The 17,042-nt window shown below is 43.4% G+C and overlaps 1 protein-coding gene across 3 annotated transcripts in view; it reads left to right on the forward strand.

The window, feature by feature from the left end:
- Positions 1 to 8,928: 8,928 nt before the first annotated feature.
- Positions 8,929 to 17,042, forward strand: part of LOC136767572 (immunoglobulin superfamily DCC subclass member 3-like) — a 33,130-nt gene continuing 25,016 nt past the window's right edge. For all 3 annotated transcript variants that reach the window (XM_066721448.1, XM_066721449.1, XM_066721450.1), the window contains exon 1: positions 8,929 to 9,270. In XM_066721448.1, coding sequence (XP_066577545.1) covers positions 9,228 to 9,270 — 43 coding nt within the window. In that variant the 5' untranslated portion in view covers positions 8,929 to 9,227. The remainder of the gene's footprint in view (positions 9,271 to 17,042) is intronic.

A 17,042-nucleotide genomic window follows, 5' to 3' on the forward strand; every position in this document is an offset into this window, starting at 1 on the left:
TCTAATTAAACGATGAACTGGCTGAACTAGAAAATAAAACGTAAGAACGTTTACAAACGAGAGGAGGCCATTCGACTCATCGTGCTCGTTTGGTGTCCAATAATAACTAAGTGATCCAAGCATCCTATGCAGTCTATTTTTAAATGTTCCCAAATTTTCAGCATCTACCACATCGCTGGGGAGTTTGTTCCAGATTGTGACATCTCTGTGTGAAGAAGAGTCTCCTGTTCTCTGTCTTGAATGCCTTGAAGCCCAATTTCCATTTTTGTCCCCAGGTGCGTGTGTTAGGGTTGGCAGTGCTCCGGGTTTGCTGGCTCCGGCTCCGGAGTGGCTCCAGAGTGCTTCATATTTAATTGTAGAGCGACACAGTGCTGTCGTTGTGTTTGTGTTGATTGGTGCTGGTCAGCGTTCTTCAGGCAGCCAATGTTGATCGAAGACATTGTTTTAAGTGCTCCACCAAACACCTGCGCCCCAAAACACACAACCTCTGTACTGTTTATACAGAGTTTCAGGAAACAGAAATCGAAAGGAAACAGAACTTCTGCACTGCCCTGATCATGTGACCTGTCAGACAGCACAACCAGGAAGTGAACTCTTTAGAGTGGACACTCCCCTTCCCCTCCACACTCCTCGTTTGAATCGTTATGATAATGGCCGGGATTGTTTGCAAACTTGGCCTCTCTTAATTAAACACCCCTCCCCAAAGCTCCCCTGAAGAGGAGAGGCGCCTTCCTGGGATCCCTTTGTCTGGATAAATTCGACACTCTGGGCTGTGCTGTACAGCGAAGTGGCACAATTACCCAGATGTGTGTTCAAGTGGGGTTAAGGACTGATGCAGCAGTAGGCCTATGCAGTGGATTGTGTCTGTGTGTGTGTGAGAGAGAGAGAGGGTGAGGGAGACAGAAAGAGAGATTCAGAGAGGGAGAGGAAGCCAGAGAAATAGAGAGAGGGAGAGGGAGGGAGATAAAGATAGAGAGAGAGGGTGAGGGAGACAGAAAGAGAGAGGGAGGGAGAGCAAGATTGAGGAAGAGGGAGCCAGATAAATATAAAATATAGAGAGGGAGAGATTGAGAGAGGCAGAGAGAGAGAGAGAGATAGATCTAGAGAAAAAGGGACAGGGGGGAGCGAGACTGAAAGAGGGACAGTGATTCAGGGTGAGGGTGACAGAAAGATTCAGAGAGGGAGAAGAGGGGAGAGGGAGGCAGAAAGAAAGTTGAGATGGAGAGGGAAGGAGAAAGATTGAGAGGGAGAGAAAGATAAGGTTGAGGGGGTGAGAGAAAAGTGGCAATTATAATTGGACAAGAGCACGAGAGAAGGATTCAGTTTGAGGAGATGGCATTCACAGAGAGAGAGAGGGAGAGAGAGAGAGGTTCAGTTTGAGAGCCACGCCCACAGAGGGAGGAGCTTCAACAGAGCAAAAGAGTCAGAGAAACTCAGAAGAAGAAAACGGAGAGGAGGATGAGACTGCGTTAGCTGGTGCCCCACCCCTCTCTCCCTCCTTCTCTCTCTCTCCCGCTCGTGAGATAATAGAGTCAACAGCTTGTGAAAACGACACCGTGAAAGGCTGACGGGATGAATACGGGCTCGGATTAGGGCCCTCCGACCGTTGCCATGGGTTACCGGCAGGCCATTATCCGACTAATAGGATAAGAGGCCGGGCCTGCCTGGCAATGGCCAGCCAAGGGCACTTAATATAGCTGTGAGGTAGCCGGGGAAGAAAGACGAGCGGTTTGGGTTTAAAGGTATAATAAACAGCTCCATTATGCGGGCCGCTGGCGAAGCCTCTCGAATACCAACTAGATGGAAATGGCTCTGTTTTTTTCCCCTTCCTCAAAATCCTGAATCCAATCCCAACCACTAGAGTCTTTCTAAGGGCAGAAAGGTCCCTAAATGGCCTGATCCCTCTGCCTCTCCCTCTCTGCCGAGCCCTGGCGGGGGATTTTGAAAAGAAAGCCCATTTTGAAAGCAGTCTTGTATCTAAAAAACCCCAGAAAACTATATCTAGGCCCAAACTCTTCATAAACTCCCTGATCTCTCCCTCTCTATTTGACCTAGACCATGAATTTTATAATGGCAGCCCATTTTGAAAAGTTAATTTTTTTGTACCAATCTCAGTGTCTAGGCCCAAACTTTAATAAACACCCTGATCTTTCTCTCTCTCTCTCTCTCTCTCCCCCTCTTACTCTCTTCCCCATTTCTCTCTCCCCTCTCTCCCTCTCTGTCCATCCCTCTCTCGCTCACACTCCCTCCCCCTCTCTCTCTTCCCCATTTCTCCATCCCTCTCCCTCTCTCCATCCTCTCCCCCTCTCCCTCCTCCCTCTCTCTTCCCCATCTCTCTCCATCTCTTCCTCCACCCCTCCCACTTTCTCTCTCTCTCCATCCCTCCACCCCTCCCTCTCTCCCTCCCCTTCTCTTCCCCATTTCACCATCCCTCTCCCTCTCTCCATCCTCTCCCCCTCTCCCTCCTCCCTCTCTCTTCCCCATCTCTCTCCATCTCTTCCTCCACCCCTCCCACTTTCTCTCTCTCTCCATCCCTCCACCCCTCCCTCTCTCCCTCCCCTTCTCTTCCCCATTTCTTCATCTCTCTCCCTCCCCCTCTCTTCCCCATCTCTCTCTCCCTCCCCCTCTCTCTTCCCCATTTCTCCATCTCTCCATCCCTCCCTCTCTCTCTCCCCCTCCCTTCCTCCATCCCTGTATTTCCTCATCAGGCAGACCATTTTCAAAGCAGTCTTCTCTTGTCTTGTTTGTTTGTGTCAATCCCAGCATCTTCCTATTTCACTGTGGCGAGAAAACAATCCGGGATCCATAGACACTGCATGGTCCATGCCGGAGCGTCAGTTGTCCCCGTGAAACGGAAGGAAAGTGTTCGGTGTCTGTCAGGAATCTGTCCCAAGTTCAAGTGCATTCAGTTTGAACACTGATTCCATCAGTTTAAGTTTCATGTAAAGCCATCATGAAATTACCCAGCTACCTTTGGGGCCAGAGTCGGACATGGACCCTCTCTGTAGCCAATGAAAAGAATCCAAAAATGGTTTGTATTTGTATTCTTTAGTAGGTTACTGTTGGAAATGAGGATGGTAGGTTTTGGACGTACCAGTATGAGCTACTTTTAACGCACTACAGAAGGAAATCTACCCTTGTTTATAGTTTGTGTGTGAGGTGAAGACGCGTGGTCAGCGCGTTTTCTAGATCAGAAATGCTCAACTCCAATGTGGTTGTAGTTACAGTCTGTCAATGGGATGACAGTGATTGTCTGCCCCCTGGTATATTATTATTATAGTTTGCTAACCTCACTTCTCCTACAGTGCCAGGCTGATGTCTTGCCGTCGTTGATCGGTGCAGTTTGGTGCGCCGTCTCTACGGTTTACCTCTTAAAACGACGTCCACCTCGCTTTGCTGGGACAATCTCTCGTAGTCGGCTCTAGAACAGGGGTTTTCAAACCGGTCCTGGAGTACCCCCTGCCCTGCTGGTTTTTGTTCCAACTTAGGTCTTAATTGCTTAATTTAATGGTATATTGCTTTGTTAGGTCAATTAAAGATTCAACTAAGCAATTAAGACCTGGAATGTTCTGTGGGTTCAGTGTTTTGAGTCGTCAACACATTGTAAAGTATTGACTATACAAATACAATATGTACGTTTGAGATAAGCCTACCGGAGTAAATAATGACATTTAATTGTGAGCTCCTGTTGGAAACAAATCCAGCAGACCCTGCTGCTCCCCAGCACTGGAGTCTGGAGTGTTTGTTAACCAGATTGTGCAGTGGGATAAAAGCCCAAGGAGAAGCTGTTGCCCTGGTGCTTCCTCAAAAAAAAAGTCCCGTTTCAAACCAGATTGCGACAGTGGCTTCAGCTGTGTATTTGGGGGATTGCATAATGGCAATACTGTACCAGCTTACATCCAGGATCAAGTCTAATTAGGTTTATTTCCCTGGTCTTTTGTCGAGACCAAAGAGCCCCCCTATTAAAAGCTAAGCAGCCTGGGGTTCTTTTGACAGCTGCTCCTTTGTGTGCGGCCCGTACCCAACTGCGTATGTTAATGCCTGTTAATTGGACACCGTGCCGCGCAGGCCGTCTACGGAGCTAATGCAGCGTGGAGGGGTTTGTTGGAGGCCGTGCAGTCCACCCCCTCCTGTACGCTCTCATGCCCGTAGAGCCAGCGGTGGGTTCCAGTGCCCAAGACTGTCGCCTTGGGGAGAGGCAGCAAAATGAACGAGTTGACAATCAGTACACAGAAAGAAAGAAAAGAGAAATGTCACACATCCATGGAAACCTGGAACTTAGTGGTTCCCAATCCCAACCGTACCCTGCTGGTTTTTGTTCCAAACAAGCACTCAATTACTTAATTGAACTAATAATTTCCTAAATCAGAACCTTTTAATGATTTTAAACAGTAGGGGTTTAAGTTAAGTATAGAATTGTATAAAGAACTTATTAAAGAACCAACTCTTTTATTACACAGTTTAAACAGTAAAATCTAAGCAGATTGTTACTTCAGTTAAGGTCCTTTTAAGTAAATGAGAGCCTGGGAGAACCAGGGTTGGGAGCCCCTGCTGTAAATTACATCCCTTTCTTGGTTGAAAACAATGTGCAAATGTCATGTTAGTTGCATCGGTATCTTACCCATCATGCCTCAGGTTTTTAGCTTTTTTTTTTTAGCTCAGATTGCATGACATAAGTAAAGACAAGAAATACAAATAATAATATCTACAAATGACTTCCTGTTCATTTAAAGATCTCAATCATTTAGATATACCATCAAATGACTTCCTCTATGTAGCCCAAGATTATCACTTCCTGTTCACTTTTTCATTTATTTCTATGTAACTGAAAGAGTAAACTGGAAGTGATAATCTCAGCCAACATACAGGAAGTCATTTAAAGATATCTTGAAATTATTTGCAGGTATCTTCAAATGAACAGGAAGTTATTTGCAGATATATTTAAATGATTTGCAGATATCGCAATGAATTGGACAAATCTTTAAATGTATTCAATATATCTTTAAATTAAATCCAGATATCTGTAAATGGACATAAATGAAATCCCAAATTAACTGAGATCTGTAAATTATTTAAACATATCTTTAATTATTTAAAGGTTTCTTAAAAAGAAATTGAAGATATCTCTATATTATATGTTGGCTTGCAATATTAATGAGACACCAAGCGCCTTCTTTACTATTGGAACAACACTAGAACTCCCATTAATGAGTCTTTACGCCCCCGCTTAATTCAACAGTGTCATCTTTTCCCACGCCTCTCGAATGAGTCACTAATTTAACTAATTTGACATGGGTATCTGGCCTCAGTGTTGGGTTCTCGGCTTACTGATCAACACGAAGCAAGCACGAAATATAATAAACATAGGCTATGATTGTATTTACAGCTCTAAATTTAAGTTATCGGGTTTGATCTGGGCCAGGGGTTTTCAAATCAGTCCTGGAGTACCCCCTGCCCTGCCGGTTTTTGTTCAAACCGAGGTCTTAATTACTTAATTTAACTGTATATTGCTTTTTAAGTTCAAATAAGGATTCAATTAAACAATTAAGACCTGGATTGGAACAAAAACCAGCAGGGCAGGGGGTACTCCAGGACTGGTTTGAAAACTACCGATCTTGTCTAATTAAAAGCAAACAAATACCTTCTAATATTGAATGAATTAGCACGTATTGCAGAGTCACAATCATTTTCTAATGGACGTGTGAATTACCAGCCATGTGATTATCAGCCGTTTGAGTGGGCTGCTGTACAATTCAATGTACTTTCACCAGTTCATGTAATGGCAACCAATTACCTTGGAGGGGATAACAATTTAATTAGAGTTCTTGTGTTTGATTAGATGTGACTAATGATGAGTCTCGTTGATGCGGCAAAGAGAAAAGTGCAGAATACATATAGGGTGGGGGTTAAAGAAAAAAACAAGAAAAGTGTCACATGTTTCCGGGTTTAGTATTTTCCTACCTTCTGTGAGGGCCCAGAACTTCTGTTTCAGGATTATGGACTCCCATTTTGGCAAAGTTATCTGGGATAGTGTGAGTGGTTCTTTAATGCATTCTTTATACAATTCTACACTTAACTTACATGTTTAAAATCATTAAAAGGTTATTTTGTAGGCAATTAGTTCAGTTAAGGGTTCAATTAAGCTCGATTGGAACAAATCCTACGATTGGGTAGGAGGTCAGGAATGGGAACCACAGCCCTATATCTTCCTAAAACCAAAAGCCTCATTTAAATCCCAACTTCCGCCTACTATCCAGTTCTGAGATTATATTGCATTGAAATTGTGCAGAACCGGGTAATATTGCCTGCATATTTACATCATGAAAACAAAGCCCAATTTCAGTGTTTGGTAGTGATTGCCCCACAGAGGGCCACTTAATTCGTGGACACAGGCCAGCAAATAGCACTGTGGCCCATAGGCAAAGTCCTCGGGTGTGGAATGGTCCAGTCGAGAGAGAGTGTTAAATTGTCCCCCCCAATAATGTATATCCGTCTCCATAGGAGTAGGGGACGCATTCCCCCGATATTGACAGTATGCCCCTCAATCCTGAAACAACCGACGCCCCTGATTCTGTGGCATGCAGTTGGAGGGGAGGCATCTGCATGGGCTTACCTTGCATTTCCCCCCCCTCAAATGAAATGCAGCTGCCCCTTTATCAGCCCACCCCCCCAGTCACACATTTCTGGCATCAGGTGTGTTTGAATCAATAAATAAAAAGTTATTACCCAGTGATTTTTCTTTCTGCTTTTTCCGAATTTGGTGGGCAGTCACTCAACCTTGATGAAATTGTAAAGCTCCCAGCTGATTGGACAACATTAATTGGGGAGGGTGTAAACTTTACACTGGGACATAATAGACATGTAATCCTACATTTTCATGCACAAAAAAGCTGGATTCCGACCTTGCATAATATCCCCCCTCCCTGATTTATTTACTGCAGAGTTATGCTGCCAACGTCCTCTCCTCCCAAAACTATGGGTGCATCTGTTTTGTTGTTTTGTGGTTTTAAATAAGTTATACTAATTTTCATAACCATTAATATGTAAATGGTGTTCGCTGAATATTCTTCAGGATTGTTATCACCACACAAGTACGTGTAAATTTGTTCAGAGCCTCTCTAGTCAATCTTTCAAGTCCGTTTACTCTTGGTGAGTTCAGTTTTGTTCAATCTACTTTACCTGTGACCACATTATGCATATCATCAGAGTGCTTTCAGAAATATGACCTAAGACGAAGCGCTTCAAACTGTCAGGGATAAACCTTGTCCCAGAGGATCATTTGGACACTTGTGCTTCCCATATTTCAGGGAGAAAGTGGAGTGGGAACAGTAAACTACTTGTAATTACAGAACCAAGAAACCAATACTTTTATGGTTTGCAATAGGTATGTAGTCATTGTGTGTTAGTTATTGTTTAATATCAACGTTGGTCCCATGTAATTAGTCGGACTTAAGACTAGACCAGATCAAAATCTACACAAACGTTGGAAATTTGGATCCAGCTGCGGTTTAAACTATTGTCTCAAGCCAATTTCTTTTACTGCATATGAATAAAAGCGTGGTAGGTGAATGCTTTGATTTGGTCTAGGCTTTAAGCTGGTATTGTATGGGGTGGGTTTACATAACAAAGTCCATCTCAAAATGCTTCATACTGACTCATCAAGTCTGCACTTTTTAACTATTGAACTAGGTTGTATGCTTTGTATTTTATATTTACTGTATATTTTACCTATACACTTCTGTATTTTTCAAACCGTAATTGTATAATGCTTGATTTGTAATTGTGTACAGTATTACTGCACTTTTGTATTGCTCTTATTACCTGTAAGTCACCCTGGATAAGGTCAATAAATAAATAGTTATAATATTACACAGAAGGTGCAGCCGCTTTCAGACCAATCGCAAACACTGTACTTCCTTGTAGCAATAGGTTTGAAAACCTGTAAGGGATTGTCTCCAAAGCCAAACAGCAGTTATGCAGAGCAGTGGCCCCCAGCCCTGGTCCTGGAGGAGCCCCTACCCTGCTGGTTTTTGTTCCAACCGAGCTCTCAATTACTTAATTGAACAATTAATATAGCGCCTCACAGCGGTCCTCTCAAATACTCATAACTGAAGAGTTAGGAAAAGTTTAAAGTCACTTCCTCGCTGTTTTATGTGTGTCTGTCTGTCTGTGCGTGTGTGTTTGTGTGTGTGTTGGTCTGCGTCTGTCTGTGTGTGAGTGTCTGTTGTGTAAGAGAGTGTCTATGTGTCTGTGTTGAATGCGTGTCTGTTTGTGTGTTGTATGTGGGTGTGTCTGTGTCAAGTGTGTGTGTGTGTCTGTTTGTGTGTCGTGTGCGTCTGTTTGTGTCGAATGTGTGTGTCTGTATGTCGAGTGTGTGTGTGTGTCTGTTTGTGTGTTGTATGTGGGTGTGTCTGTGTCAAGTGTGTGTGTGTCTGTTTGTGTGTCAAATGTGTGTCGTGTGTGTCTGTTTGTGTCGAATGTGTGTGTCTGTATGTCGAGTGTGTGTGTGTGTGTCTGTTTGTGTGTTGTATGTGGGTGTGTCTGTGTCAAGTGTGTGTGTTTGTGTGTCTGTTTGTGTGTTGTATGTGGGTGTGTCTATGTGTCTGTTTGTGTCTGTCTGTATATGTGTGTGTTGTGTTATTTTAACCTGAGGACACAGCAGCTGTCTCCGGCCAGCCCTGCATTGTGACAGTGCCATCCAGCGCACAGGGACGAGTGGCCGGGGCCCTCATTCAAGCCCCCATCGATCTTGTCGCGCTTGGGGGGAGCCCGGCCACGCCCCCGCCGGGTCCCCCTCTCCAGCCGCCCTGCCATTGGCCGCCCCGCAGCACCCAGCCCCCTATCAGTGTCCATTCAGGGACCGGGGCTGTCAGCGGGGACAACAATACCCCAAAACAAACCTCCTCTTTACACCAGAAGAGAGGAAGACAGGGGAAGGCTTCCCTAATCGACGACAGGAGCCCCTGGACGAGGCCACTAGGCTACGCCGGCAGAAGCTGGACAAGGGATTGTATATGAAACAAGAGATGGTGGTGTTTTTTCATAAAGGGAATGATTCTCTTTTAAATCTAACGCAACTAAGTTGACGACTGTTTTTTTTTTCTCTCCTCGTCGGATTTCCAAATATACTTCTTTCTCGATTTTGAAAGACCTTTTGGGGGTCTCCAACCTTGTGAAAAGACTGTTTTTATTCTCACCCCCCAAAAACTGATAACGGATTTGCCATCATGACACGGATTGCGTTGGCTGTTTTGCTGGTGGTTTGTTCAAGTAAGTGCGCTGGGGTTTAGTTGTGATGTGATGTTTAATTGTTCAATGAGTTGTGTTGTCTTTTGCTCTGTGTTCATCGCATGGAGCCGCAACTTCACGGCTGCGGGATGGGGATGGGGATGGGGATGGGGATGCACCTATTGTTGGTGCACAGTTGGGATACCAATGCAATACAACCCATATCCCTACATGTATAATTATTGCACTTGGAAGATATCCAAGCATGCAAATACACAACAAGAGGCAGAGACATATGGTGATGTCCATGTTGCATTAAAGCATCACATAGTGTTGTGACACGAGTTGACAAACACTTTCAGCATAAAGGCAGTCGCTTTCGAACAACAACACAAATAAATACCTAATTTCCATTGTGATGTTTCAATATAGTAAAAAGAAATCCCCCAAGATTGCAATACGTGTCCCAAGTATGAAATCACTCGCTTACTCCGATAAACACGCTTTTATCCCTGATATCCCTTTGCAATCGGACTCTTGCTGTCAGCTTTGCACTTGATTGTGGTGTGTTTTGAAGCATTTATCATTGCTGTGTTGTGTGTGCGCATATTGCTTAATTGCGCCGTACCCTACCGGCTCCTCTTCCCCTGTTAAACCTACTATTAACTATAGGGGTCGTTAGAGTTGAAAGATTTTTGATATCATTGTAAAACTGATATATACACTTGAGTGTGTGTGTGTGTGTGTATAGTCTAACGTCTAAGAATACACTGTAATCCCACGGTTCATAAACTTTGAAAGGATATTGATGGAGGCGGCGTTGTGCTCTGCTCCTTTTTTACGAGGACCTTTAAAAACAATAAATGTTCCATTTTGTACGGGGGGAAATTAGATGACTATTGATTGTGTTTTTTTAGCTGGTGGAAATGGATGTGTGTGATTTAGCATATGTGAAACTTGTAGACAGGCCACGCATCAGTCTCTCTGATACATGCGGTGTGTAACCCGTGTGGTTTAGTTGCTTTCCCATGGGATCCGCACAAACCAGCATGCGTGGCTGTGGAAGTGCATTTCATACCCCTTTTAAAGAACGCGTGTTGAAATCCATCATTCAGGACACGGACACGTTTGTCTCTCCTTCATATAAAACAACCACCCCGTTTCCCCTAATATTCCAACACCTGTTTTAAAATGAACACTCAATCATAGGCCGGGATGCTGGAGGACCCACTGTCCTGTTGGTTTTTGTTCAGACGGAACTCTTAATTGCTTAATTGACCCAACAATGCTATATAAAGCTCAAGTATTTAATTAAGAGCTCGGTTGGAACTAAAATCAGCAGGCTAGGGTGTAATGTTTTACTGTTATTATTGCTTTATTATGTAAATCAAGCTTGCTAGGTACCTGGTTGTAACTTGCAGGTGCACTTCAGTTTGCTCTGCCCTGACACAACATGAAGACACCACGGGAATGGACTTCTTTGCTACTGTGCGTCTTTGCGCACCGTTGGATTTCTGTTTCGCCAGTGTTGCCCTGATTGTTTTACTCTGAAAGACATGTTGTCCTCACGGTGTAATCTCGTTTTTAGAATGAAATGTGATACAGCAACAGTGGACTCTTAAATAGGTACCGCTTAAATAAAGTCTCAGAACTTGGGTTATGGACGGATCTCACCGCAGGTCACACTCGGCTATGCTGTGACTGGAAGTTTTATAAAAGTAAAAGACTGTAGTTCGGCACAATGCAAGCTCGAGTTATTAGTCCTGTGTGGATACGTTTTTTCAAAGTCTGCGTCTCTAAATATGCCAACACGTCCCCTGTGACAGAATGATCAAACTTGGCGTTCTGTTGAATCAGGTGCAGCAGAAAGAGGCTTAGATGTCAACTGCATAAAATTAACCTTAATTGAATGGTATGGTATAGAAACTGTGTCCTCTGGTCGATATCAGCATCTCACTTTAAAGTGGTCCTCTACCCTGGCCCTGGAGGAGCCCCTCTCGTGCTGGCTTTTGTTCCAACCGAGCTCTCAATTACTTAATTGAACCCTTAATTGAACTAATAATTTCCTAAATCAGAGCCTTTTGATATATAATATATATAATCATTTTATAATGAACGTATCTTATTGTGTATCAGTTACACCATTTTAAAAACAAAATGTAAGCAAATTAAGTTCAACTAAGGATTCAATTAAGTAATTGAGAGCTCGGCTGAAACAAAAACCAACAGGATAGGGGCTGCTCCAGGACAGGGTTGGGAACCACTGTGTTTAAACTCAGTGGATGCCCTTGACGGCCTTGTTGACGGTGCGGGAGAGTCATTTGCGTATTTAATGCACGCGTCCTGCATTGTTCTACTGCGCCGCTGTGTAAAGAAACCCGGACAATTAACGTAGATGACACTACATGTGTATATCGCGTGTTCGCCCGCCTCTTGGGAACGGGGAGGTTAATTAGAGGTAATTAATTGGCCAAATTAGACCACGCAGTTGGATGAATAGGGCTTTGTGGATGGTGATTATTTACTACTATGTTGTGGTACACGGAGATCAGGACGCTTTTCAAGGAGTCTTGATCTCTTGCCAGATAGTGTTTTTCTTCTTTTCTTTCTTTCAATGAAACCAGCTTTATTTGTGTATCGTCTGGCAGTTAGTGCTTCTCTGTTACCAGTGTAAGTTTATTTAGGGGCTGTTGCGCGCCCCACAGCAGGCTAGTGAAAAACATTTTGCTCAGGAATGATAGAATAACTTTCACTTTTTTTCAACTTTCTTCAACTCCCATTTAATGTATGGTCATTTAACCTATTAAGTAAGTGTGACATTAATAATTCCGCGTTTTTGTGCTGGAATACGCTACATTCCTTGGCGTATTCTTAAAAATGTTATATATATATATATATATATATATATATATATATATATATATATATATATTTTTTTTTTTTTTCCACTTCACTTTCATTTTATTATTAATATTATTATTATTATTATTATTATTATTATTATTAATAATAATAATAATAATAATAATAATATTATACCAATAACTATCATAGCTAAACATACACATTTAAATTATGTATACCAGTACATGTCAAGTGATTAAGCACGCCTACTTTTCAATAAGTGAACGTTCCAGTTACACCAGCTTGAGTATTATAGGGAAGGTATACATTTAATTCTATTTATTATTACATTTATTCTGTTTTAAGACGCATAATTTGACAACGATTAACAATGGGAAGTATTTATATGATTGCAGTATGACTTGAAGTGATACAGTCAATAATAATACATTTAATCAGTAAGAAAAATTACCAACTATATAGGGAAAGGGTGAGGGGAATTAAAGGGGGTGCGGGCAGTGACATGTTCTTACCCACTAATTGGATATTCGTCGTGGGTTTGATGTGTTGACTTGATTTTTTGGAGGATTTGATTTGATCACTGTGTCGATCAGAGGTCGACAGTGGCTCCTGGTTGCTGTTGCATTAAAATAACCCCCCTCCCCCCGACCCCATTCAAGCGATCGTATTTTGTTAGAAGGAACAGACTGTCAGACTGACAGAACTGTTTTATGGTTTTTCGTTTCAGCTGACCTACCATCTAATTTCAATAAACTCTGAACTGAACTAGCTGCAAGTGTTTAACAACTGAATGAAAACAGATCCAATTAAGCAATTACTGCTTAATTAATTTTCCAATTCAGTTGTTGACCATGCTCAGTTTAAGTGCTAGTCAGGTGACACCAGTAGAAACTTATAGAAACCGATAGAAACTTTGAAACTAAAACAAGGAGCTCTTACAGATATTATAGATGGCCTATTCCCAAGTCAAAGCAGTGTTACACAGTGGACCCATAATAGTTATTTGACTTTCCTCCTTCCTAAGTATAGCCCTGCTCTCCCCTCTTTACAGTGTACCACAGACAGATCCCTTGGTAAAATTACTCAATTCTGCTAATTCACCCCTCAGTGTAATTTTTTTATTATAATCCCACAGTGGCCTCTTCTCTCCAACTCAATCTAAAGAGCCTTTTATGGGTTTGGTTTCCCTGCAACACATCAGGTTTATATATTTGACATAATTGTGCCATGTACTAAGTTGAATAAGAGAGTTAAATAAGTGCACAGAACTTATTATAAATTAATTGACAACATAATAATAATAATAATACTTTGGTCAAGTCCAGTGGTTCCCATCCCTGGTCCTGAGGGAGCCCATTCCCTGCTGTTTTTTGTTCCAGCCAAGCTCTTAACTACTTAATTGAACTCTTAATTGAACCAATAATGTCCTAAATCAGAGACTTTGAATGATTTTAAACAATAGGGGGGTTAAGTTTAGTATAGCATTGTATAAAGAACTTATTAAAGAACCAACTCTCTTATTACACAATTTAAAAAGTCAAATGTAAGCAGATTGTTACTTCAATTAAGGTTCAATTAAGTCATTGAGAACAGAAAAACAACAGGGTAGGGGCTCTTCCAGGACCACGGAGGGGAGCCACTGCTCTAGTCTGTGTAATAATTATAGTGACTAATCTTCATCATCAAGTTTATGTGACTTAATTATTTAATAAGATGATATTCGGGATTTGTAGTGCAAGTTGACTGGGCCAATCACCGATTACAGACAAGTGAACACAGGGGGACATCGGCCTGTCCCTCCGAGAGCCCGGGCAGTGAGAACAGCGGCCCAGAGGACGTGGGGGTTGGGGATTTGGGTGGTGGGGGTGGGTTAGTGCAGTGGGGGTTGGAGAACAAGAGAGATTAAACCCTTGTATCCCCAACTGGCCTGACAGAGCCCTGCGCACAATCACAATAGTCACCCTATCTGCCCCCCCAACACACACACCTCCCAAACACCCCCTGCCTTAATTTCCATGAGACTGGGCTTCTTCAGTGGGGCTCCCTGATTGAGATCTTATTAAGGGGGACATTAATCCCCTCACAGCTGCCCTGCGCCATGCCTCAGCCCCACAACCCACCCCAGCTCTGGGGGCTTTAATCTTCCGGGAACATCCCTCCAGTTTGGGGGGTAGATGTTATTTTTTGTAGCAGGGGATCAGCTATCAAACTGTGGCTCAGCACCATTCTGTGCCCTTATAGTCCTACAGTAACATATAGCACACATACCAGGAAGTACAAGTGTTCCCCTGCCCCTTTTGGACAAAGCTGGTGTGTGTATCGAACCCGGGTGCTTCTGTTGTCTGATCACTGGTAGCTGCTATGTTGTGTATACTGGTTGAGGACTGCAGGAGCCACAGCTTCTCAAACTTAGCTTTTGAAGGGCCACTGGGATATTCTTTTTACTACATTTCAGTGCACTTCAAAATATGTTCCATGTAATGCAGCTTTAAAACAATGTTATATATGGCTAAATAATACAAATGTATACAAAATACAATACACATACAACCAAGTGCCGCAAACTAATAAGTGCACACATAACAGTTAAGCCCTTCGTATGAAATGACACGGGAAGTATTTTACTGATACGCAAACTTGCTTTGCCAGGGATAGCATGGTGTCACTTTCAATTCCTTCCCCTTTCTTATCCCTCACTTTGTTTTTGTTTTTTGGCAACAATCAAAATCAGCAGATCTCAGTGGTTAATTGATTCTGTGGTCCATTCCCGATCCCTGTCTCCCAAGCCAACCATCTCAGTGGCAATGACTGGTTGCCACACAATTACAACCAAGTAGCAACCATCGTCGACACAAACCAACCAAACAAAAAACGTCAGTGGCACAGTTGCGTCTAATTCGAACCCCAAACGAAAGAACGCCAGGAAGGAAGCAATTACGCAGGCGCATCTTCCAAGTCGCCGAATTAATTGCATATTTAAATATCAAAAAACGACGCTTCTGTTGACTGTGTATCTACCAGAAGAACACAAGTAATCAACCGCCCCCTCAAGTCCCATCACGTCGGAAACGGTGCGTGTTTACATGACTTTGAACTTGCCCGGGCGCACTTGGCACGGAACGCCCGCCTTAAACAAAGCCGCCCTCAGTGTTGTCATTAGCGTGTTTACTCTGCCAGGCTGGGGGCACTTGCGCCGGCCGAGAGGGAGAGAGTTTAACTCCCATTAGCGAGACAAAGGAGGCGGCCCCGGGCTCTCGGCTTCACACTGCCCCCCGATTTGAATCTTCTTCCCAGGTCTCCACTGCCTTCTCGGCATGGGCCGTATTCAGCCATTGTTGCAGCGGGGGTATCCAGCCGGTTTAATGGGAGATAATAGGAGGAGAGAGTGAAAAGGGAGGAATTCTCTCGGCGCGCAGGCATTTGTAATCCCGCACAAAGGGTTGTAATACATTTTAGGGAGGGGGTGGAAGGAAAAGAGAGTTTCAATTCATGCTTTTTTCTCTACCTCCCTCTCCCTCTCTCTCTCTCTCTCTCCTTATATTTGTGTGTCCTGCATTTTTGAATACCAACAAATAATTCTGTACTTGAAATGTAATAATTTCTCATCCGGGGGTGTGGGTCTGAGCTATTGAACCCTTTCAGACATCTGGACCTGAGTTAACCTAAGACTGACTTTGCATATTTGCACTGGCTGCATTGTGTGTCTGGGACCATATGTTGTTATATTACATTTCAGTGTTGCACCACTGAGAATGTCGAAATTGACGTGCCTGCATGCACTAATGCATATGTCTCTATACATACAACATGCCATTTTTTTTATAGAATTTACTCCCACCATCTCTATCGGTCAATAAAAGTTGGCCTTTATTGTAGTTCAATAACTGATTCCCCAAATAAGTCACAATACTGCAGTAAAGGGAAAAAAAAAAAGTATATTTCCCCTGTCTCTCTTGCTCCGTCTCAATTTTATTGCATCTCCGCAGTGTGGGGATTGAAATGAGACGGGAGAGATGTTTTAATTTAAAATTCTGTCCCTTTTTCTTTTCTTTTCTCTCTCCCTGGTCTGTAGGCACTCACAGCCAAGTAAAGCAATCAATGGGAGGATTTGCTCGTGTGTGCCTTAGCCTGATAGCCAGGGCTTGCTTTCTGGGGGCTTAGTGCTGCGGCCACAATGGGCTCTGAAGTTCACGGGCGGTAGGGGTACAATGGTGGGGGGGGTGCTTTTAGTTTTTTAGTGGCCGGGCTCAAGCTGTCCACCAGCCACCCCCCCGTTTCTGGCAACTCTCCCATGACCCCCGAGGAGCTGGGGTCAGAGAACGGAGGTGGGGGGTCCCGCCTGCTGTTCAGGACGCCCCACAGTTTCAGGGGGGTGTAAGTTCATCCCTAAACTTGAACACTCAATCATGCTGAAGTCGGCCTGGCCTTATAAAACTATATTACTGTGTAGAGGGAGAAGAGACAGAGATGGATGTCCCAGTATATGAGATCTGAATAGATGTGTGTGTGTGTGTTGGGGGGGGGGGGGTAGGTTAAACAAACTTGATGTATTTTCAGCATCACCTGGACTCGAATGCAGTAGATTTTTAGGACCCCCAGCACACAATCACTTACTGCAAACCCGCAACCTTTACCCAAATCTATTCAAATGCTTTTGCTTTAAAAAGTTCAAATCCAACACGCTCTCGGTTTAAACAAAAAAGGAAATAACTCAAAAGTCAAGATGTAAACTGACTCCTTCACATAACAAACCCTCCACGTGGAAGTGACTTCTACGCAAACGCCACATCTTTCTCCGAACGGGATGCTTTATTTACGTTACGAGGAGAGAGAGAGAAGCAGAAAAAGCAAAGCAGAGAGAAATAAAAGCGTTTTCCCCCAGCTGTGCACTGTGGGATGCAGTCTTTGCCTCGGAGGTCCGCTGACAAAGCTGCTCATTAACACCTCGG

This window comes from Amia ocellicauda, chromosome 14 (genome assembly GCF_036373705.1).
Source record: "Amia ocellicauda isolate fAmiCal2 chromosome 14, fAmiCal2.hap1, whole genome shotgun sequence".
NCBI lineage: Eukaryota > Metazoa > Chordata > Actinopteri > Amiiformes > Amiidae > Amia > Amia ocellicauda.